The sequence below is a fragment of the Pristiophorus japonicus genome, chromosome 13, assembly GCF_044704955.1.
Source record: "Pristiophorus japonicus isolate sPriJap1 chromosome 13, sPriJap1.hap1, whole genome shotgun sequence".
In the NCBI taxonomy this organism is placed as follows: Eukaryota; Metazoa; Chordata; class Chondrichthyes; family Pristiophoridae; genus Pristiophorus; species Pristiophorus japonicus.
In genome coordinates, this window is record NC_091989.1 from 58,751,230 (window position 1) to 58,776,442 (window position 25,213).

General features: G+C 43.6%; 1 protein-coding gene across 1 annotated transcript in view; it reads right to left on the minus strand.

Moving 5' to 3' along the window:
- Nucleotides 1-25,213, minus strand: part of vwf (von Willebrand factor) — a 130,717-nt gene that overhangs the window by 40,961 nt on the left and 64,543 nt on the right. The window contains exons 28-41 of the mRNA XM_070897528.1: nt 23,374-24,740; nt 18,931-19,050; nt 16,483-16,626; nt 16,191-16,334; nt 15,261-15,422; nt 15,066-15,112; nt 13,819-13,996; nt 11,869-12,089; nt 10,838-11,030; nt 8,337-8,684; nt 5,038-5,249; nt 3,493-3,595; nt 2,600-2,674; nt 249-353 (exon numbers count right to left, since the gene is read on the minus strand). Of these exons, the coding sequence (XP_070753629.1) occupies nt 249-353; nt 2,600-2,674; nt 3,493-3,595; nt 5,038-5,249; nt 8,337-8,684; nt 10,838-11,030; nt 11,869-12,089; nt 13,819-13,996; nt 15,066-15,112; nt 15,261-15,422; nt 16,191-16,334; nt 16,483-16,626; nt 18,931-19,050; nt 23,374-24,740 (3,419 nt within the window). The remainder of the gene's footprint in view (nt 1-248; nt 354-2,599; nt 2,675-3,492; nt 3,596-5,037; nt 5,250-8,336; nt 8,685-10,837; nt 11,031-11,868; nt 12,090-13,818; nt 13,997-15,065; nt 15,113-15,260; nt 15,423-16,190; nt 16,335-16,482; nt 16,627-18,930; nt 19,051-23,373; nt 24,741-25,213) is intronic.

Here is a 25,213-nt window from a genome sequence, read left to right on the forward strand (position 1 = left end):
GTAGTACATCTCACTGACTTGCAAACTTATAATTCCTCTGGCCATGACAGGGACTAACAGCAAAAGATATTTGTGAAGATTTCCTCGGTTTCATATTTGTGGTGAAATCAAAAACCAAAAAAACAGAAGAAAACTTCACACAGGTGTTTCCAATGTGGCTACACATGGCACCCAGGGCAGCAGCTACCCTGACATATAGAATTAAAAAATTGTTCGCGAGTAAATAATTAACTTTTCCAAAAACTCACCACATTCGTAAATTGGCTTGCATTCGCCTTGATTTTTCCGTGATAGATAACGTCCATCTTCACAGCTTGGCTCACGTGGCACAGCACAGGTTTGCAAATCACATTCTACAGAAATGGGGAACATCCATCAGAATAGAACTGTATTTTATTATATTTCTAAACTTGAATTAAACACATGCACTGTGTGAAGCAGCAAACAAATAACACAACTGTTTCATCAGCAAAATTCTCAAAAATATGTTGTCCTTAAAAGGACATTAACATACCAATGCGTAACATATTTATCGAAGATTCCCCTCTGCCCTACTTTAGTAGGGAGTGGTTTTCAAATGTTGATACAGGTATATTAATATCCAGTAGTGTAATTAGAAACTCCCCTTTGCCTTGGCGCTGTACTTGCTTAAACACTGTTAATCTCTAACATCTTCCAGTTCTACTGTAAGGCCAGCGACCTGAAATGTTGCCTCTGTTTCTCTCGCCATAGATGTTGCCCGAGCTGCTTAGTGTTTCCTGCCATTTTCTGTTATTATTTCAGATTTCCAGCATTCACAGTATTTTGCTTTTATATTCAAAATTATGTGCTTGTCCTGTTTCTGTCAAGGATTTACAGAACGAACCATGTGTCAAGGATGTGTGTGTCAAAGTTCCTGGATAGCTTGTTGCAGTGAGAGTCATTTCTTTGAAATTCTGAGGACAGAATGGACATCTCACAGATACTGCTGTGATTTCAGGAAGGTTTACGTACGGTCTTGGTCTGTGACCTCTCCTGCCAGTTCATAACGGTTTAGAAACCAGCAATTTTTGGCTAACTATACTGGCATCATAACAAAGATTTAACATCTACATTAGCAGTGCCTCAGGTATGCACCCTTTAACATAGTAAAACATCTCAAGGCACTTCATTGGAGCGATATCACACATTTGTTACCAAGCCACGAAAAGGATATTAAAGCAGGTAACCTAAAGTTTGATCAAAGAGGAAGGTTTTAAGGAGCATCTTAAAGGAGAAGAGAGAGATAGAGAGGTGCAGAAGTTTAGAAAGGGAATTCCAGAGCTTTGGGCCACGGCCACCATTGGTGGAGTGATGAAAGATGCACAAGAGGCCAGAATTGCTGAGATCTTGGAGGGTTGTAGGGCTGGAGAAGGTTATAGAAATAGGGAGCAATAGTGTGAAAATTTTTTTTTAATTTGCATGTGAAATGAGGGATGACTTCAAAATAGCAACAGTAGTTGAGGCAGAATCTACGCTTGCCAAATAAATAGTGTGAATGTTGTACTTTTCATCATTCTGCAAAACTTCATTGTTTGACTGTAGAATGTTATTGGCCTGGAAATCAGGGGCTCCCCAAGTCCATACGGAGTATGTACAGACCCGGAAAGGTATTGCAAAAACCAGTTTTCAGCACACAATGCGCATGCGCTGAAAATCGGCTTTTCATATCTGTCAAGCTCGACAGATTGCACGTATATCGGGAGAGAGGACATTTGCAAGGGCAAGATTGCGGGATTTACCCATATCTTGCCCAGCAAATGTTCTCAAAATTCTTGTGCCTGATAAAAGCAGGCGCATAGCCTACTTTTGCAGGTGTAAGAGTTTTAAAACATACAAAAATATTAAATTAAATTAAATTAAAAAACACATTTTATTGTTTAAAAACCCTGCCCACTAAGGTAAGTTTATTTTTAACCCTAATTACAAAACTTTAAAAGCAATCGGAAAAATATATTTTTTTTTCTAAGGCATTTATTAACTTTAATTTCAATTAATTTTAATTATATGAGGTGTGTTTTTTATTTTTTATTTTGGTGTTCAGTGTGTTTGTTATTAATGAGGAAAAAAAACTATGAGAACTCGTAGATACGGAGTTCGCATTGCTATTAATGAGAAAGCTGTGGAATACAGTACCTAATTGGCTGAGCAGTCACACGTGGGAACCTGGAGGACGGGAACGCGCTTCGCAGCGCGGGAAGAGAAAGGCCTCCCCACCAGAATCCCACGCTCCTCCCGGAGCGCCAGGTACTTTCGTAGAAATGTTTCAGGTCGGAGGCAATTGCCTGCAAAAGCCTCTGACCGCAATTTCTGGGCCATTAAAAAGTTGCTGGGGGTGGGCAATATAGTTTGCTAAAGCATTTTAATGTTTTGATCCAAAATATAACTTCATAATTAAACAAAAACATTTAAAAAATTTATCTCAGTAAGTAGGAATAAAGGAATTCTTTCATTATATAAATATTCACCTGTTTCTGCCAGTGTTGTATTTAGATACAAACTGCACTTGTCTATTATTGCTCAGATACCATAAAATATTTTGGGAATACTGCAGCTGAGTGCTGGAAATGCCCATACATACCGCACATGTACTGTGGACAGCACGCATCAATATCCCGCTTCAGAGTTGCTCTTTCACACGGCTTACACACAGGTTCTGCAAATAGGGAGAAAAAGGACAGGGAACATCAATATTTCAACTCAACAACCGAAACAAGCTTCTGTTATTTAGAAATGCAGCTTCAATTTTGTCGATTGCAATATCAGTAAGATGTAGGAATGTCTGTCAGTTCATACAAGCCTGGATTTGAAGTGTTCAGGTTAGTGACAGGATGAGGTTGGTGCCACTCCAAAATGAAAGATTATGCCGGCGAAACTTGGAACTTTTTTTTTGGCGCAGTCGGCCACTAAAAAAAAAATCAGACATACCTCTAAAACTGCGCCAAAAAAAGTGCACGTGGAATTTTGGTCCCAGTGTGAGGTTGGAGTGTTTAGTATGCATTGTTTGTCTTTGGGAACACCACCCCTTGAAAGTTCCCCTGCATGTCACACACTACCTGACTTGGAAATATATTGCCATTCCATCATCGTCGCTGGCTCAAAATCCTTGAACTCCCTCCCTAACAGCACTGTAGGAGTACCTTCACCACACGGACTGCAGTGGTTTAAGAAGGCGGCTCACCACCAGCTTCTGAAGAGCAATTAGGGAAGAGCAATAAATGCTGGCCTTGCCAGTGAAGCGCACATCCCATGAACAAATAAAAACACAGCTTTTTATAAAATGTGTTGAAATACCCAGAAATCATTGTTCTAACCAATTGTTCAAACTTCTCAAGAAACTGTAGTCCAGAAATAGCTGCATATTTTGAATGGATCAATGCCTCCGATAAAATAATACACAGATAAATGCCACACAAATGAGTTAACCCAGGAAGATGCCAGGAGTAATTTCTGGTGATGTGAGCTGACGTTTACCTATGACACTAGGACACGGCCTGTTGGTACAGTTGATCTGCCTGTTGTCGCCACATATGCACAGTTGGCAGGGTTGGTTGTGTGGTATCCACGTATCCAAATACTGCAAAAGAAAAGCAGGTTAGAAATATATTAAAAACCCTGCCCTGCCCAATAACATTACATTTAATGCTCAAGGCATTATTCATCCTGCTGTGGAACTGTCAAAACAAGCTATTACATCATTTGACCTCGGCTTATTTTACTTGTTTATTTCATCTCATGCTCCTCTATACTTAAATTGCCTCCAAAAGAATATAAGAAAGCTTGTAATAAGAAAAGCCGTTCGGCCCATTAAACTGGCTCCTTCCACAGTCTAATCACCCCAAAATCTCTATGTTGTCTTCATAACCCATCTCTGAAGTTTTGAAGGTCAATTATTGGTTATTGTCCAGACAGATTTTATACACAATTCAGTTTCTTGTTTCAGTTTGCATGATACCTTGGCTTATCAAATATATTGTAGATTTTGAGGCCCAATTAACTTTGCGACGTCTGTATTTTTATATTCAAAGCATACTAGGATGCTGGAATATGTAACATCACTTTCTCTTGCCCCAGTGCCCTTGCCTCTTCAGGTGCACTGCAGAAAGAAAATGATGAACCTTTTCTGTATGTGAGCGGCCAAGATCCAGTGTGAAATGTGGGCAGTCTTCGTGCAATCCCAAATGCCAAGATGGCCAAAACATCGAATTGCCTTCGTGTTTCAGGGATTCAGTTGGGGATCTCAATAACCCAGAGCACTAGAAATGGAACTATCACATTAGAATAGTGCAATTATAGAGGACTGTTCATCAAAGCTTTGGAACGTGATATGTTTTACATCATATCAAGACAAGCTTCAGAGCTGACTTAGGAAAGTTTGATGTCAAATGCGCACAACGTTGTATCTCACAAACCTGAATGAATATACATGGAAGCATACTATATTTATAACGAAGGCTAAAATTCTTAACCCATTTACCTTTTAATAATTGCTGCCATTTTAATTACTAAAGGAACCACCACTAGTATCCTGACCTAACTCTTCATACCCCTACGGGACATTTTACCAATGTGACTTCTACCCATTGTAACAAATTGGTACTAATGAATTTGACTAAATCATTGTAAAATTCACAGCCAAAATTCTCTTAATGATGATGAAAGGTCATCGAACTGAAACACCGAGAATCATTTTAACCTAACTCACTGGGATTGGGTGGAACGGCGGTTTTACAACTCGCCAATATTGCTCTCCATTGACTTCAATCGAGAGTAACAACGGGCGAAGTGTAAAACCAGCATTGTACTTGATCCCATCAGTTTCCCAACTGGTGGTTTTAGGTTAAAGTTGTCCCCAACTAACTCTGGTTCTCTCCACAGATGCTGCCTGACCTGCTGAGAATTTCCAGCATTTTCTGTTTTGATTTCAGATTTCCAGCATCCACAGTATTTTGCTTTTGTTTGCTTAATAATGAGAGGTTTCCAGCTTCCTCGTCCTACTTTTTGTTGTTACATCTGTACCTGATGAGGAATTTGCTGATCATCGGTACATTGAGTGCAGACGTCAGCAGTGACACATTTTCCTTCCAACAGCATCTTCTCTTCGGGACAAAAGCAGCCTTCAGCCGGAGAACTCAGGCAATGAGTGGCATTCTTGTTGACACTGCTTTCACAATGCCGGATGCAATTTATCCCACAAGGTTTGTACACGAGGGAGTTAGGGCACTGGATAGCTAAAGGAAAGTAATAACACCTTAGGCAGGCAGCTAGTGATAAATGCAAAATGTAAAGCTTTGTGTTGAAACGTTCAGAGATTCCCTGCCTTTCACACAGCAGGCAGCTTATTAGAAAACCCATGGAAAATGCCCTGCCAGTGGTGCAAGGTTTTACAAAATGTAGTTCAGCATTTCATTCAACATCGACCAAGAGTGTCCAAAGAAGCAACGTTTGCTGAATAGGTTTGGTCAGTCCAACGTACAAATCTACAATAAAAATCCAATATAGCAGCTATATAATTATGAGGTAAGTAACTGTGTGCATGTAGGCACTTGAAAAAAAAAACTGCTGTGCACGGTGTCACATCCTGAAGGCAACATGCCCATCAGGAGGCATCAGCCAAGCTCCATGATCGGTAGAGTATATGGGTGCCATCTACGCTCTTGGGATGTCTGGCACCTGGGAAAAGGTTCTGTGCCTCTTGTAGGCTGATTGCTCCTTTCCACAGCGAAAGTGATATATGTGTCGCCGCTTGCTGACGATGTGTCAGTCACTTGCTTGATGCATTCGTGGGCAGCTGATTGACGCGTACCAGATCAATCATCGGTACTGGCTTGGAAGCATCAGGTGGCATCGATGTTTAGTGCATTAGTGATCTTGACACCCACAGGAGGAGTCATCCCTGAGCTGTCGCTGCCTTCAGCTCAGCCTCCATTAGGTGACAGCTTTGTGGCAGCGCAGTCTTCAAAAAGGGGATTTTTTTTGGTTGTCCTGCAATGCAGTGCACTATGAAATGCACAAACAGGATCGCAGGCACAAATTCAGACCCGCGCTCAACCCCAATGAGGCTCTGCATTGTCGACATGTCTCAAAGTTGGAGCGACAGTGTCGGTGTTCACAGGATCTACAGATGTTGCTATAGAGACATTGCATTGCTCAACAAGGCACAGTGAAACAGTGTGTGGAAAAGATGGCAGGTAAAATACTTATAGGAACAGGAGACAACGTTTCAGCCCCTCCAACCAGCTCCGCCATTCAATGAGATCATGATTGATCTCCATTTACCCACCTTTCCAAATTCTTTGCTACCGTTACCCAACAAAAATCTATCGGTCCCAGTCTTGAAAACTCCAAGGGGCCGAAATTGCCTTCCGCCCCAAACGGGGCGCACTTACCATTTTGTAAGTGATCTGTCTGCTCCAATGCATGGGGTGGATAATCCAGCGAAATTCAAGACTTTATTTTGTTTTGTTCCGGTCAGTTGCAGTCTTCAGCGGGGCGGAGGTGCGGGCGAGTCAGAACGGCCGTCGCTCCAAGTCGTCAGCGCTGCGCTGATGATGTCTGCATGACGCAGATGTGCTGTGTCACAATTAAAGGGGAGGGCTGCTGCGAACTCTGTAGCCGAACCCGTGAGCATAATTTTTGGCCCAACCAGCAGCGCGACCTCCCCTTTATGGGTGGACGCGCCACCCAGCTCCCCGCCGGGGAAAGCTGTCAGTGGCACTGACCGGCGGCGGCATGGCTCCCTCAGAGCAATTACACGCGGGGGTCGGTAAGGGGTCAGCGGCATTTGGTAAGGATCAGCGGTGTGGTAACCCGTTCCCGCTGCTGCCGGCTGACAGCCCATCTGTCTGCCCCCAGTCGATAAGGCTTCTCTGCTCCATTCCTGCCTCTTAGAGCTTATGGAGGGGGGGGCAATTTTAACCCCGAATTGTCCCAGCATCCACAGCCTTTTGGGGGGGGCGAGAGTTCCAAATTTCTGTTACCTGTTGTGCGAAGAAGTGCTTCCTGATTTCACTCCTGAATGGCCTGGCTTTTATCTTAGCAATGATTCCCCCTTGTTTGGGATTCCCCCGCCTGAGGAAATGGTTTATCTTTGTCTACTCTATGAAATCCTTTTATCATTTTAAACATACGTATAATGGCAGGATGGTTCATTTTGTGAGAAGCAAGTCCATAAGAACATAAGAAATAGGAGCAGGAGCAGGCCATATGGCCCCTCGAGTCTGCTCCGCCACCCAACACGATCGCAGCCGATCTGATCTTGGCCTCAACTCAATGTCAGTGGGTATGGAGAGAAAGCAGGAGTGCGGTACTGAAGTTGCATGATCAGCCATGATCTTAGTGAATGGCGGTGCAGGCCCGAAGGGCCGACTGGCCCGCTCCTGCACCCACCTTCCATGTTTCCATGTTTCCCTGCCCGTTCTCCATAACCCTTGACTCCCTTATAGTTGAAAAATCTGTCTATCTCCACCTTGAATATATTCAATGTCCCAGCTTCCACAGCTCTCTGGGCAGAGAATTCCACAGATTTACAACCCTCTGAGAGAAGAAATTCCTCCTCATCTCAGTTTTAAATGGGCGATCCCTCATTCTGAAACTATGCCCCCTAGTTCTAGATTCCCCCACGAGGGGAAACATCCTCTCTGCATCCACCTTGTTGAGTCCCCTCAGAATCTTATACCTTTCAATAAGATCACCTCTCATTCTTCTAATCTCCAATGAGTACAGGCCCAACCTGATCAACTTTTCATCATAAGACAACCCCCTTGGGCCGGCACAGACACGATGGGCTGAATGGTGTCTTTCTGTGCTGTAAATGTTGATGATTTTATGAACCACGCCCAGTGATGTAAAGGACGTTCAAATTCCTTTACAATTCGTGTCTCTCATGTATGTGAGTGCAGCATCCTAGCAGTTCATAATGTAGTGTCAGTTTGACAGCTTACAGAATGTTGTATGTGTAAGTCACGACCCTTACTCTCTTTAAACTGAGCGTGTACAACAACAACTTGCATTTAGCGCTTTTACTGTAATAAAACATCCCAAAGTGCTTCACAGAACGTTAGCAAAGAAAATTTGACACCGAGCCACATAAGGAGGTACGAGGACAGATGACCAAAAGCTCCCCCTCCTCCTCCTCTTCTCCCCCTCCTCCTCTCCCTCCCCCTGCTCCTCCTCCTCCTCCTCCTCCTCCTCCACCTCCTCTCCTCCTCCCATGCACCTGGGACAACCAGCTCATATTGCTGGCTGTTTGTCTGATCAGGTCACTTGTGAGATCAATGAAAGGAATGGCTGAAATGCACAAAAAGAAGGTCACTTACGGCAAAAGTCGTTTGACCTCCACTTGATGCAGATGTCCTGAAGTTTGCACCTGAAGCTGTACGCTGAAATGGAGTCGCAGATGTCATTGCCGTTACAGGCCTTCCGTTGGCACAGTCTGAGATATGGCTGCGGGTCAACTACCTTCCGGCATTGATCAAATACTGGAGATAGCAGCATGCGACACTCATCACCTGTTGATATGCATTCATGCACCTCTGGCACTTCTTCGACGCAACTGTGTGATGACAATTCTTTCACAGTCCAATCATTTATAAATGTGAGGCTGTTACTAGTTACAGAACCATCCCGGAGTTCAAAATCATTTAACGGATTATTGTCACATGTTCCTGGATGTGAACAAAATAAAACAGAGGCCAATTAGAATGCTAACAACAACTTCTTGCTTTTCTATAGCACCTTTAACATGTTAAAACATCCCAAGGCACTTCAGAGGAGAATTACCCGACAACATTCAACACATATTGGGACAGGTAACCAAAAGCTTGGTCAAAGTGGAAGGTTTTAACGAGCGTCTTAAAGGAGAGAGAGAGTTAAGAGAGGCGGAGAGGATTAGGGAGGGAGCTCCAGAGCTTAGAGTCCAGGCAGCTGAAGGCACGGCCTCCAGTGGAGGAGTGGTGAAAATCTCTTTGCTTTTCCAATTTCACAAAACCAAACGGAAAATTCATTTAAATCCAATACATTATTCATCACTGTTCAAAAATAGCAGTAAGCAGTAGGTCTAAATGTAATTAGGTGGACTGTTGGCAGAACTCAGTGAGGTACACTGTGGAGTTCACCCTGGGGTCACTACACAGGGTTAGCTTCTGAACTCAGGCTTGATTGGCTGGAAGCTGCCTTCAGTTCATGCGAGAGGTTTCCCCGGAGGAATGGTGGGTCAAACCAGGCTGATCTCACACAAGTCCGAGTGACTGGCTAACAGAATGGCACTTAGAGATATGGGCGAAGACATTGGCTCTCGCGAGAGGTAAATAAGATGAAAAAAAATTTAAATTGTGGACAAGGGAAGTAACTTCAGTTAACTTGCGATTGTCAATTTAAAACACGTAGAAGCAGATGAAAATAATAGCAAGGAAAGTCCATCAGACCCATTAAGCTTGCCCCATTGAGTAGACAGTGTAACCTTGTACACAATGCTGCCGCCTCTTAGTAACGCTGTCTCCTGAGAGAGGTAAAACAAACTAAGAAAAAGACCTGTGACTGATTCAGGAAAAGCTCTGGGAAATCCCTTTCTGACTTCTGTTGTCTATGTTGCATTACAATCTCTTCAGGTCCATTTCTTTCAATGTATACTCTTGCATGGTCTAGCCCCATATGGGTCATATTCCACGGGTCATGTCAAATGACACATGCCAGACGCAGGCCCATTCATTCAACTTATCTCAATCTTTCTGCAACCTTTCAATCTACTCGCTATTACAAATGCCTGAGCTCATTTTTTTGCTTTAATACTCGTTTCCCTCGGCATTTCCAGACCAGAGAGGGGAAAACCAAATTGGCCATTATTCCTGGTCCTGACCCTTATCCAGAAACACTTACTAGAAGTCAGGACGGGTTCAGGCTCACGCTATGGAAGCTTGTGCGGCAATTGGCCCAGCTGTGATAGCTGTCATGTGAAGAAGGTATATATGGCACCGTTGCCCATGGAGCCAAACCTCAACACCAGCCAGTACCGTCACGGGTTGAGGGGCTCTTGCAAAATAGCAGGGAAACCCAGAAACAAATATATTCAAAAATTACTTTATATCAACCTGGTTAACCAAGATGGTTAAGTGGCAGCAGAAATAGAAATCCATCTGCTTACACGAGCAAGTCTTATGTACAATGAGATATGCAATAAAGTCTCATGCACATTTTGCTCACATATGCATTGGTCTAGTGCATAATAAAGTCTCATAAAACGAGCTCACATATACAATGAGTTCTCATGTGATACACACTATGGGGTTGATTTTAAATTCCGGCAAGCCTGATAATGTGCTTCCAGCATTCTGATATGTGCTCCCAGCAGGCCTAATACTTGTTCCCAGCAGGTCAGATATGTGCTCCCAGCAGGCCTGATACGTGTTCACTGCAGGTCTGATATGTGCTTCCAGCATTCTGATATGTGCTCCCAGCAGGCCTAATACTTGTTCCCAGCAGGTCAGATATGTGCTCCCAGCAGGCCTGATACGTGTTCACTGCAGGTCTGATATGTGCTCCCAGCAGGTCTGATATGTGCTCCCAGCAGGCCTAATACTTGTTCCCAGCAGGCCTGATATGTGCTCCCAGCAGGCCTAATACTTGTTCCCAGCAGGTCTGTTCCGTGCTCACTGCAGGCGAAGCTATGCACCGGGGGTGCAATTTTCAAAAATCACCCCTTATGTTATGATACTTTGAAATTCATTGCTATTAATATTTTTTAAACTCTGCTTACCAGGTTAACAATCACTGCAAAAATCCTGGTAGAACACGGTGTTTCACAAAGCTTTGCAACACTCACCACAAAGTCCAGATACTCTGGCAAAGAACAGCGTTGGAGAAACCCAAAGAACGACACGATTGTCCAATGGACTGAAGAGGAGAACTAATCCCAAATCTGGGATATTTGTTACAAAGTTGCTGGACCCATAGTCAATAATGTCCATGTTCCCAACAGTTATCGGAGGAAAGGCTAGCTTTCCATTGACTGAAATCTAACGGAAAGAAGGAATGGAGAATTGATTAAAATTCTCAACATGTTATGGACAAATTAAAAAGGAAGCTGCTTTTCTATCATGAACAAGAAGCATCAGATCCTACAGTCACCCTGAATTTGGTCGAATTTAATTTAGCACAGTAACTTCTGCCTTTTCAATTGGTAAAGAAAAGCCATTTATATAATGGGCTAGAAATTCCCCAGCCTGTCGTTATTTGATAAATAACGTAATTTTTGTGAAGAAATAATAAGAAAAATTTTGCCATTTTTTATGGGAGTAAGTTTGCCAAAAAAACGGCGTTGCTGGAGGAATCGTGTTTAATAACGTCGTCCTCTCTAACTTTACAGCGAAGCCAATATCGCCAAAAATACAGGGGAGAAAACACTAAAAAAAAATTTTAAAAATGAGAAAACATTCACAAAAGAAATGAATCACTGAAAAAATTTTTAAAAATTCAACTTACCTTTTTTGTAGGTCTTCTCACTTACTGACATTCCTTAGGCTGCAACGCCTGCTTTTTCCATGCGTTGTTTTTTGACCCGAGTATAGGTTCGCCGAATGGCCAAATTTAGGCGGTGCGATTTTTAAGGTATGGCGATCTGGAAAACGGCATTCTTAAACTTTGGGGAATTTTGTGCACTTTATTTTAAGAAAAAAGCCGTTTTAACATGAAAAAATTGCATTAAAATGTGAGTCAGGCTTGCTGATTTCTAGCCCACAGTGCCTTATCACAATGTTCAAACCTCCCAAAAGTGCTACACATACAACAAGTAACTTTGGCGTGCTCGTCAAATGAAAAAATAAATTGCATCACAGCTGACTTGTATGTACTTACTGTCATATTATCATGTAGCAGAGTTGCAGTATTGTACTGTTTTATTTCAATTGCTTTGATGCAGTTTTCTTTAGAGACAAACTGGCATGGAACCTTATGAATGATTATTTTGGTATCTTGGTCTTCAATTTGTAGCAACGAGTAAGAGCATCTTCCAGTTAATGAGAACTCATGTCCATCAAAAGTAGCAATCTGTGTTTTTGCAGTCACTGTGCATACACCTGTTAATAGAACATGAAAAAGGAACATAATTTACATTACATAGAATGTATAGCATAGAAACAGGCCATTCAGCTCAACTGGTCTATGCTTCACACGAGCCTCCTCCCACCCTACTTCATCTCACCCTATCAGCATTTCCTTCCATTCCTTTGTCCCTCATGTGTCTATCTAGCTTCTCCTGAAATGCATCAATGCTATTTGCCTCAACTACTCCATATGGTAGCGAGTTCTACATTCTAACCAGTCCCTGGATAAAAAAGAATGTCCTGAATTCCTTATTGGATTTGTTAGTAACTATCTTATATTTTTGGCCCCCAGTTTTGGACTCCACAAGTGGGAACATCTTCTCTATGTCTTCCCTATCAAACCCCTTCATAATTTTAAAGAACATGACATAATAAAGAAAAGATTGTTGGATCTTTTTGTGTTAGGTTTAATATCAGTTTAGAATATCCCAATATAAACTGCTCTTAAAATATTCTTATTCCTTTTATGTGCCAGCATAGTTCTGAGTCAGAAGGGTGTGGGCTCATGGCCTGCAAAAAATGCTGAGCACATAATCTAGGCTGACAGTTCAATGCTGGATTGTCAGAGACAATTTTATGTAGTGCATTTTATGTTTTCAATGCATCCCAAAGTGCTCCATGACCAATTTTTTTTTTTGCTGGCAAACATGGAAGCCAATTAGCACATAGCAAGGTACAAGGAACAGCAAGTGAGGTCACAAGGTACTTATGGACAAGGAAGGCCATTCAGCCCATCTTAGCGAATCCAACCAGAAAGACCCTACAGTCTCCCCAATTAGCATTCACTGGGGGAGAAATTCGGGGTGGCAACAGCTGCAAGGCGAGATTTCCTGCACTAGGTACGGAGGTCCCACTCCGTGACCTATATTCGGGTTACCCGTGAGAGCAAAATATTGTGCTCCACTTGCTCAGTGGGGCGGGAGCAGTCGGAAAGCCTCCACGAAGTTCGCTGTGCTACTCGGTGGGACATTTGGCGCTGCTGCATAGATAGGACCCTCCCCTTCATTAAAGGGGAGGGCCAAACTGCCGACTCTGCATGTGGGAAACAGGGCCCTCACTGGACCACCAGGGAGCGGGGTGCTGTGGCAGCAGCCTGACACACAAGCAAAGTGCTGGACTGCAAGATCGCGGACGGACCCCGCGATTGAGGAGCAAGAAGTCAGACATTTATTTTTACATTCCCCACCGCCCCTTTAATTGTCTCCCTGCGAGCAGCCTACAGCCTCAGAGGGCGCTACTGAATTTTCGTTCCGGCACAAAAATGGGTTACTGCGCACAGTGGTGACATCGTCATCGCCAGCGCAGCGGAGTGGGGCGCTACTGGTAGGAGCGGGAAGCTAAACACCCACGAGAGGATGACAGGTTTTTGCATTCACTACTCTTTGTGAAAGTCTGTTCCATACGATGATCACTCTTTGCATGTAGAATTTCCTGGCATCAGTCCTTTTACTGGAATGAATCAAGCTGCTCCCTGCCCTACCTCTTACAACTTAACTGAAAACAATATTCCAGATTTACCTGAATATTACGGCTGGACAACTAGCTGATTTTTAGATGGAGACAGTTGAGTGAGGAATATTGGCGAGAACAGTGGGAGCATTTTCTGCTCCTCTTCGAAAATAATTTTCATGGGAGCTTTTACATCCACCCGCACTGGCAGAATGGTCCTTGGAATAGGGGCTTATCCGAAAGTGCTACTTACAAGGACATGCCCATCGACAGCCACATGTTTCATCAATTTTGATGCTGGGTAGATTGTTGCTGCAGGTTGGTTTGCGTAGTTTCTCACAGTTTATTCTATGATTCATGGAATTAACTTCTCCATTTGATTTGCACAAGAAACTGTGACACTTATCAGGCAACATCCATGTCTCTCCAGCCTGGAAAGAATGTAGTTAAATCAATGTTAACTATCAATTATCACAAATCATTTATTTATTTTCAAATCCTAAATTGCAGCTTTTCCTCGATCGATATCAATACAGTGTAAAATACCACAATAATTTTAAGAACCAGGAACCATAATTAAATTAAATATTAGTTGTTGATTCTATGTAGACATGTGTGTTAACAGCTAAAATAAAAATACAGGTGCAACGTCCCGAATCCGGAACGCCGAAAACCGGAATTGTCCGAAAACTGGACATTTTGCGCATAGCTGATGGAGTCGTCCGGAATCCGGAATTATTGCCCGAAAACTGGACATTTTTTAGGCAAAACCCAAAATCCGTTGCCAGATTTTGGATTTTGCCGGATTTCAGACCTCGTCGCTCAAAACCCGACACAGATTCGGTCGAGGATTCCGGGTTTCAGATTATTGATTTATTTGTCTGAAATCCGTAAAAACCCAAAAACCGGAATGGACTCAGTCCCGAGGATTCTAGATTTCGGACGTTGTACCTGTACCGCTCAGCATATAAGTAAATAGATAAACTGAACTCCAATAATAGGGTTGAGATTGCCACAAACTCCGAGGGCAGAACCAGAGGACATAGGTTTAAGCTTAGAAGAGGGAAAGTGTGCAGATAGTGTAGATTTAACTACTTATGGAAAGGGTATTGAATGGACTGCCAATGCAGAAGATAGTGTGGAAAAAATTGAAGGGAGAATTGGATAGATATGTGAGCGAATGGGTGATGGAGACATATTGATTTTTGGTCACCGATCAGATGGGCTCAAGAGTGTTTCCAGTCCTGTACTTTCCTATATTCATAATCCTGGCCCAGAATGTCCTTGCACCTGCTGCCATAGCTTCACTGCAAGTGTGGAGGAAAGCCTATTTGACATGTGTAAACCAAGTTATGGTGGGACGGGAGCAATTCTGCAGTAATTCTGGGCCCCGTGTGTATTTAAACCACGCAAACTATGGAGCCAATGGAGTCTTGCTGGATGGAAGATGTGAGACTATAGAGCTAGCTTTGACCAATGCTCCTATATGATCAAATCTACCTGTCGCCGGTTCCCTTTGTCATCTATGCATTCCTGAGGAGAGGTCGCTGTGAAAGGAAATGGAAACTGTAATAAATCCTGTTTACATGCTATGAAAAATTCATAAAAGCAAATTCAGTTTTTCTTTGAACAAAGCACTTTTTCTCACCACAAAATTGTTCATGAGGATTAATAATATTGACTTATAAGCCTCACCTGTGCAGATTTTTTCCATAAACTCGTCACTAAGTGTCACCATCATGGGAAGATTTTCCATTTCACCCAGGCGGATGATGTTATGTGGGTTGGGCCCAGCTAAGGTTAAAAGTTGTTGCTCATCATACTTTTGGCCCAATCCTATTGGGATCACTGTAACACCTAAAATCAAAGAGTTTGAGGTAAATACAGTGGAAATAACAGAAATGATCACATAGTTCACCTGGAAGTTGTTAAAACTAAGTTAATTGCATTATGCTTGTCTTGTTTTTATAAAATCCTCTTGAATCATTCCTTGTGACAACTACAATTCCTCTACTTTGAAAAGAAAAGTTTGTAAATAAACAAAATTGTGCCAAAGTCAGTTTGTGTGTTCCAAAGACACAGGTGTCCATTTCATTGCACACACACTAAAAACAAGCAGATACCAAGTAAGACCAAAGAATAAGCATTCAATATCGTTCGGGGGAACAATTCCATTTTTGCATTATTTTTGGTTAGGTTAGATTAAACCAAAAATTACCACCATCTGATAGCTGCAGATGGATCACTAATATTTCCAGAAGCTAATGAAATTAATTTAATAAAGGATGAATGAAGAAAGACTTGCATTCATACAGCTCATTTCACAAGCTCAACCCAAAGCACTTTACAGCCAATGAAGTACTTTTGAAGTATAGTTGCTGTTGTAATGCAAGAAATGCGGCAGCCAATTTGAGTTCAACAAACTCCCACAAATATTGGCCAGGACACCGGGGAGAACTCCCCTGCACATCGAATAGTGCTGTAGGATCTTTTACAGAGAGGGCAGACCAGGCCTCAGTTTATCCGAAAGACGGCACCCCTGACAGTGCAGCTCTCCCTCAGTTCTGCACTTCTTGAAAGAGCAGTCTTGTTTCAATGCAATAAATATCAATTACAGTGCCATACCAGTTATAATTGCTTCCTGTGCTGCTCTATCAACACTGTCCTTCGAGGTGTCAGTGACTATCACGACAGCAACCTTTGGAACGCCGGGTCTTGCTCCTTTCGCCTCTGTTACTCCGTACTGTACAGTAAAGGAGAGTGCTCTGCCTGTGGCATATCACAAAGACATTATAGGAGTATATCCACTCATTTTCTAACAGTTATTTCAAGTAATAAAAAAAAAATCATTCAATACAAAAATCATATTTCTGAAGAATCCGCCAAGGGAACGATATCGATATCAGAGACACGTTACCTATTTGACTCAGTCCAGGCTCCCTTTGCTGGATATTGTCGATCAGGTTCAAAAGATTCTCCTTCTCCTGGTCTTCGTCAAAGGCAATTTCCAGTGTGTTGATCTTCCCATACTGCAGGATGGAGATATGAGTGGCATCTACCCCTACCGTAGGAAAATCTAATTAGTAGAATACAAAATATATAACTCTTCATCTGCTGTATATAAAGCAGAGCTCCTTCAGGTTCCGTCGAATAGGTGGGAACTATCAGTGTAGCAGGAATAATAAAGGGACTTCAATCCTCCAATTAAAATACTGGGGGTAATTTTAATCCCCCAAAATAAGTGGGTTTGGGTCCAGGTGGGAAGTTAAAATTTTAAAAATCTGAAACAGAAACCCACCCCGCCTCCAATACGCCCACTTCCGGTTTTAACAGAGGCGGGACGAGAGGCGGGCAACTGATCCATTCCCAAGAATGGGTTGGTCATTGAAATCTTTTAAGAAGGTTGCGTGCCTTCATTTTAACAGTGTTTCTATTGTTAACCACAGTCGGCTGGGTTTCCCTGGCCTCGGGAAACCTAGCAGGTAAAAGGAGGTGTGAAGGACTGGATCCATAAGCTAAGTGCCTTTACAGCACTACTTGTGGGTCAGGAGGAGCAGGAATGTTTCTTCCAGGCCCAAAAAGCTATCCAGTAAACCCAACCCCCTGCCACCTCCATGATTTCCCACCGACACCCTCGTGATTACTGGGGCCCCCCTACCTCCGATCTCCAAACACCTACGTGATCAGTGATCTCTGATTCTCCTTCCAATCCCCACATCTCTCCCTCCAATTTCCATCTCTGCCTCCAATCTCTCCCCGACCCTACCCCATCTGTGCACCTCCATTCTCTCCCTGACCGCTCCCCCCCCCACCCCCACCATCTCTGATCTCTCACCGACCCTCCAAACATCCATGGCGTCTCAACCATAACTCCACTCCTCAGTTTGGAAATCCCACCCCAGTAAATATCGGGGTCACTGTTTCTGTGACAATTCTTTAACAATCTGCAATAAAAATAAGACAACAGTCTATTCTTGACAGTTTCTATTTGTGCTCTTTTGTAATTCAGAGAAACTCATTCAGGCCAGGTTCGCATTGTTTCTACCAAATTTCAGCTGCAAATTAGATAGAAATTCAACTTGTTCTTGTGAAAGAGCAGAGAAAAAAACCTTTGGGCCATAAACTCGGTAGGTTAGCGCCTGCTGTTAGCACCTGGGTGGGGGACGCTAATGGGGTTAATGACCGGGAACATTGATGCAGCAACGCCAGCGAACTTCAGTACCGGTTTAGTGCTGCCGCTAATTCTTACCGCCTAGGCCTCTAGTGCCTCTCAGATCGTGATGTCATAAGGTGCGCAGCGCCCCGTTACCACCATGGATGTAAAATTTACTCTCGCCCCCAGCTGTATCGTCTCGCACCGACAATGCCAGCAAGAGGAGACGTTGTGAACTCAGCTGGCCGTTTGGGGAGCGGTAATTAAAGGGAATGGTTTTCAGCTCGCGCAACCTTTATTATTTGCACCAGTCTGGTGCCTGTGCAAAGTTTTTCATGTTTCACTGGTGTAAGATGGCCAAACCCTCCACTTTGAGAGAGTGTTTGGGGCTATAATGGCAGTCAGACAGGTCACCTTGGTGACAACTTACTCGTACACCATCATTCCTTTTAAGTGAAGGAAGCAGATTCTCATGCTGTTACCAAGGCGCTCAAAGTTGTTCAGCGCTCTGCTGCTACCGCCACGCTCTCGGACTATAGCACCCTAAGAAAAGTGGCTAGCGCTTGATTTAGTGCTCCACTTCCTTCTTGGAGCACTAAAGCTGAATATCGCTGGAGGAGAGAATGATTAGCGCCGGCCGTTACTTTTTCAACTTTTCAAAATTTAGTGTGCTACCGAATTTGTAGCCCCTAATCTCCATTGAAAGCAGAGCTGCAGGAAATCAGACAAATACCTCAGCAACATTCTTTCTGTGCAACAGTGAATAACAGTAAGATGGTGTCTATAATATGTAAGTTGATTGGAAGGAAGGATGGACAGAAGGAGGGATAAACTTCACAGGTGGTCAATTACGTTTTAAGTGTATGTACTGTCATTTGTAGGCACATGTGGCAGGAATGTCCCACTAAACAACACTGAGATGAAAGAACAGTTCATCTGTTTTGCTGGTTAGCCAAGAGAGGAATGAGGGTTAGGACTGTGCTCTCTTTCAAAAGTGCAATGAGATCTTTTATGTCCACCCAAACAGGCAGACAGAATCTGTCTTAACATCACGTCTGAAAAACAGTATCTCCAGCAACACAGCACTTCAATACTGCATTGAAGTGTCACCCTTGCTGCTATTTTAGTTCTATTAAGTGCACATGTTTGAGCTGTTATTGGCTTTGTGTGGTAGATTGTTCTTATTCATATGCTGACGTTCCTTTCACTGACCTGTTTTCACTTTCCCGATAAAGGATTTCACAAATGTTTTCATTTCTTCAAACTTTGTCGCTTCGATTTTGGCACTGCCATCGAGCAGTATAACAACATCCATTGGTTCGGTGCACAGAGCTATGGGGAAACGATCAAATTATGAATATAAGAAGATAAGAACGTAAGAAATAGGAGCAGGAGTAGGCCATTTGGCCCCTCGAGCCTGCTCCGCCATTCAAGAAGATCATGGCTGATCTGATCCAGGCCTCAACTCCACTTCCCTGCCCGCTCCCCATAACCCTTGACTCCCTTATCATTCAAGAATTTGTCTAGCTCCACCTTAAATATATTCAATGACCCAGCCTCCACAGCTCTCTGGGGAAATGTTGGGGCCGAAGGTGCCCACCGCCGGAAAGGAGACGCACCTACCGCTTTCGATGTGTTCTGGCCGCACCATGCATTGGGGCGGCGTAACCATTAAAATTCAGCAACTCGGGGATTTTTTTTTGAGCAGGGCGGAAGTTGCCTCATCATGGGGGTGGAAGTGGGGGTGGGGCGGAGTGGCCGTCAATAGCAGGGCGGAAGTGGGGGCAGGGCAGAGTAGCCGAGGCTGTCAGTCATCAGCGCCGTGCTGATGACGTCATTGTGTTGGCGCATCACAACATCTCTCCCCTTCAGTTAAAGGGGAGAGCCGTTGTGAACTCTACAGTCATTTCAGTGGCAAACACTGGGCCACCAGGGGGGATTTTGGCTGGGCCAGTGACCTGGCACCTGTTGCCGGCCTGGCCAAACCCACGGCCATAATTGTCGGACCGACCTGGCAGTTGTCCGACAAAAAAAAAAACATGGCATCCACAGCAGTGCACCCTCCCCTTTAAGGGCGGCCGCGCCGCCATGCCATAGAGAGTGGACCAACAGCAAAAGCTGTCAGGGTCACCAATCGGCGGAGGAGCCGTTCCCGTGGAGCAATAAGGGGAAAGGGGCAATTTCCCGAGGGGGTACCCGAGGGGTCGGCGCATGCACGCCGCGGCAGGAAAATGGGCGAAGCAGTCCCGGGCACCGCTCCAAAACTCAGTGGAATTTCCAAAATGGCGGCCCCTCAGCAAAGATTCGGTGGCCATACTGCGTCGCCCCATGGCCGCCACTTTCAGAAGGGGCAATTTTGATCCCGCTTACATTTCCCAATATCTCACATGCATTCTTTAGCAGCCACATAATTTTGGAACACATTCCTCAGAAAAAAAAGTTACTCTGTATGAAAAGCTTTCAATCTCAAGTGTGAATGAATTTTGATGAACTGACTGTACTTTACACATCAACAAAACTTACGGTGTGTCTCATCAATATTAATTTCCTTCACATAACATTGCAGGTGGCCTTTGGAAGCTGGATGGTGAGGAGAAGAGGGGCCCATGTCTTATACTATTAAAGAAATGTAAAGGTACTTGGGAGTTGGAGGACATTGACAAGAGTAAATAGTTGCAGGAGCAGTGGATTAGGGATTTCTCAATGGGCTATTTTTAATGAATCGGTTAAAGGTGCTTGGACAAAATGGTCACTGTTCGTTATTTTAATGAAATTATGAACCCATTTAAGAACAAGTTGTTAACATCAGTAAAATGGATAAATTTCACCTGAACGTGTTTACCAATTCCTTAATATTAGCACACAGGCGAATAGCAGGCCTGAAATATCTTATATTCTTATAAAAATATATCCTGTTGCTCCATAACACAGCATATTGATGGCCCAATCCCATGCACTATAGGCCAGAACATGGCAAAGTACTTTTCAACCCCTGAATATAACTTTTCCTGTCAACTGATAGAATTGAGAGTTAAAATGTTCAAACATAGTTATTATGCTATCCCTGGAAACCAAGTTTATTGAACATAATGGGCCCAGATTAGCGCTGGGCCGAACTGTCAGCATTGGCCGTCATTAGCTGTATGAAATTGACGGCAACTTCAGTATTTAGCAGAAATCCTGAAGTTGCAGTCAGTCATTCACTGCTCCGACACAGGCCGTGCTGTGCTCCCCCACCCCCGCCCCGCCACCCCATAGCCAGCAACCAGTGTAGTCAGTGAAAGCAGTAAAACTGCCGAAAACGTGGGCTTTTCTGCGGTAATATCATTGTTAAATACCCCATTAAATATTAACCCTTGTTGGAATAGATTCAACTGGGGTTTTAACAGCAAGTTGACTATGAAACAAACAAAGTGAATTTTTACATTTGTGGAGCGTCAAATTTCTCCACTATGATAAAAATTACAATTTTAAAAAATATTTGTTCATGATACTTCAGGTTCTGCCATATCCCCATGTGAGAGTCTCAATCTTTATTTCACTCTCTAACATTTTTAAAAAGTGGGGATAAACACAGCTTTTTATTTCCTGGTTTGCTGTCTGTGGGGATTCTCACTACATTGTGCTACAATGAATTGCACGTGGAGAAAGGCAAACCTCTCGCCACAGGGATCACACGATCTCAGGTTGGCTGCCCCCATCCCCACTCCCCAATCCCATCCTGCCTTGGTAAAACCCGGAAGTCGGCAGTTTAGAGCCGGCTTCACGACACGCTCGGAGTTTTTGCCGATGGACCCCTTACCCTCACCCAATCCCACAAGCTCACCCATGATAAAATTCCTGCCGTTATCTCTGTCTCTCTCTCCACAAATGCTGCCTGACCTGCTAAGTGTTTCCAGCATTTTCTATTTTTATTTCCGTTTTAGTGTAAATTGGGCACAAGGACCTAAATTTAATCCAAACTAAAGTGGAATGAGACTCCGTTTGCCAGAAATTCTAACTGCACTTTGATGGGAAGTCAGGTTAGGTGCTGACTCTGGATTCAAGTCGTATATACATATAACTGCAGAAAGAAAGCCATTGCTCATCAGCATTACAGTTGCTGTGTGAATACACTCTTAAAATGAACATGGGTCATTCGTTCACAATATGCTGGTGAAGATGCAATGGTTTAATTTGTTGGTGACCCCTCCGTCCTTGCAAACTAACGCCCCATCTCCAACCTCCCTTTCCTCTTCAAAGTCCTTGAACGTGTTGTCGCCTCCCAAATCCATGCCCATCTTTCCCGCAGTTCCATGTTTGAATCCCTCCAATCCGGTGTTCGCGCCTTCCACAGTACCGAAACGGCTTTCATCAAAGGATATCTTTTGTGATTGTGACAAAGGCAAACTAATCTCTTCGTCCGTCTTGACTGATTTCAGCCTTTGACACGGTTGACCACGCTAGACTTCTCCATACCCCTCCACTGTCATCCAGCTGGGTGGGACTGCACTTGCCTGATTCCATTCTTATCTATCTAAGCGTAGCCAGAGAATCACCTGCAATGGCTTCTCTTTCCACCCCTACATCATTACCTCTGGTGTCCCCCAAGGATCTATCCTTGGCCCCCTCCTATTTCTCTTCTACATGTTGCCCCCTTGGCAACATCATCCGAAAACACAGCGTCAGTTTCCACATGTACGCTGATGACACCCAGCTCTGCCTCACTACCACTTCTCTTGACCCCTCCACAGTATCTAAATTGTCCGACTGCTTGTCTGACATCCAGTTCTGGAAGAGCAGAAATTTTCTCCAATTGAATATTGGAAAGACCGAAGCTATTGTTTTTGGTTCCTGCCACAAACTCCGTTCCCTAACCACTGACTCTATCCTTCTCCCCAACTTCTATCTGAGGCTGAACCACACTGTTTGCAACCTTGTTGTCATCTTTGATCCTGAAATGAGCTTTCAACCACATATCCGTAGCATAACTTAGACCGCCTAGTTCTACGTTCATAACATCGCCCGTCTCCGCCCTTGCCTCAGCTCATCTGCTGCTGAAGCCCTCGTCCATGCCTTAGTTACCTCTAGACTTGACTATTCCAACGCACTCCTGACTGGCCTCCCACATTCTACTCTAAACTAGAGGTGATCCAAACCTTGGCTGCCCGTGTCCTAAAGTACACCAAGTCCCGCTCACCCATCACCCCCTGTGCTCGCTGACCTATATTGGCTTCCAGTTAAGCAACATTTCAATTTCAAAATTCTTATCCTTCTCTGACAGCAGCAACTCACCATGGCTTTTTCGGCAGCACCTCCCAAACCCATGACCTCTACCACCTAGAAGGACAAGGGCAGCAGGCACATGGGAACACCATCACCTGCAAGGTCCCCCCCAAGTCACACACGATCCTGACTTGGAAAAATATCGCCGTTCCTTCATTGTCATGGGTCAAAATCTTGGAACTCGCTCCCTATCAGCACTGTGGGAGTACCATCACCACAAGGACTGCAACAGTTCAAGGTGGCGGCTCTCCACCACCTTCACAAGGGGAATTAGGGATGGGCAATAAATGCTGGCCTTACCAATGATGCCCACATTCCATGAACGAATAAAACAAAAATGTTAAATAAATCCCAAGCTTATCCACAATTCAAGTAATAAAGGCATCTCACCTGATGGTGGCAGTGTTGAACTCATAGTGGTAGCTACGGTAGCTGTGGAAGCGGTGATTTCAGCAATGGTAGATTTGCAGCAGGTTCGGTAAACATCGTCAACTTTATCAATAATATTGTCATAGGTAGTTTGCACAACTGGAAGTGGGAACTCAGTTATATCAATGTCAAAACCAACAATAATTGGTATTAATTCTACCGTTTTGTTTTTGACAACATTCAGAGGATTTGTGATATTGTCTGTTGGGGGGTTGCTGGTTATCATAAATACTAGGTCAGGTGCTTCTTCCCTCGCACCATTCTGAGTGGTTAATGTTACTTCAACGACGTGCATTAGAGCATGGCCTGTATTGGTGAGCTCTCCTCCGTGGAAATGCATTTGCCTTATTCTTTCGATCACTTCCCAGTTGCTCTGAGTGTTTGTAAAAGTAAATTCGTCATTTACAGTGTCTGAGTACTGGATGACAGATATATGCGTAGTTTCTTCTGTTACATGGAACTTTTCAACAGTTTTGATAATGAATTCCTTAGTCTTGTTAAAGTTACCTTCCCCCACCTTGTTCGATGTTTCCAGAAGGAACACAACATCACGAGACTGCTCTTTATGAGGCAATGTGTTGGTGATCACTAAATGGGCGGCTGATGGTAATGTGGGACTTGCTGGTGTTGTACCTGGCAGTTCCTTGGTGGAAGGAGTTGAGGGCATAGCTCCACGACTGCACACATAATCTAAGATCGTCGTTTTATATTCTTTAAGCTCATTGACATTTTTCAAAATAAATGACTTACCTCCAGGGGACTTGGCTGTTATCAAGCCTATTTCCTTTTGCTTTATATCTGTTCCAATACCCACTGTGATCACCGTGACTTTTCTCTTGATGATGAAAGGTATGGCCGCTTTAATGTTTTTGGATGAGGGGCTCGCCGTCACGAGTATGGCGATTTTGGGAACTTTTTTCCTCGTATCCTTTCCAAACACAAGAATTGATGTATGTTTCAAAGCTTCGGCCATGTTGGATTTGGAACCACCAATGTATTGCATTGTTCTCACCAGCATCTTCAATTCTCTGACACTCTTCTTTTCCCACAGGTCAAACTGTTTGTTGACATGCAAATGAAACTGCAGAACGGCAACGCGAATGTTTGACTGGCCAATCTGCATCTGTTCCATCATTGCCAACACAAATTGTTTCACATCTTCAAACTGTTTCTTTGAAAACGACTTACTGCCATCAATCAAGAAAGCCAACTCCATGGCCCTGTGGCAGCCATCAATGATTACAATCGGTTCTGGTGGCAGGGTGGAAATTGGCTTTGGTATCAGCACAATGCAATTTTTACAATGCAAGAAAGTTCCGATACATTGGCTGAGGGAGCATTCATGAAAAAAAAAAAAGAGTATATGATAGTGTCTATCGTCTTTAGTACATCACCACCACATAATTATCATGAAATGTCATCAATATTCCATAACCATTCCAGACCCATCTTTTATTTTTTAACTTGTCCCATTACCATCCCCTTTTGCCTCGCGCCACCATCCCTTTTGTCATTTAATCTCTCCTGCCTTCCACCCTATCACAGACCTTCCCTTTTCTTCTGTCCTCCCCTCTCCCCTTTCCCTGCCCCTACACTTGCTTAAGATCTGTTACGTCTCTAACTTTTTCCAGTTCTGACGAAAGGTCATCGATCTGAAACGTTAACTCTGTTTTCTCTCCACAGATGCTGCCTGACCTGCTGAGTATTTCCCGTATTTTCAGTTTTTATTCCATAGCCATTAACATTAGCCACACAGCAAACTGTGCCATTGAATAGCACTAAATCCAGGTTCTGACCAGCA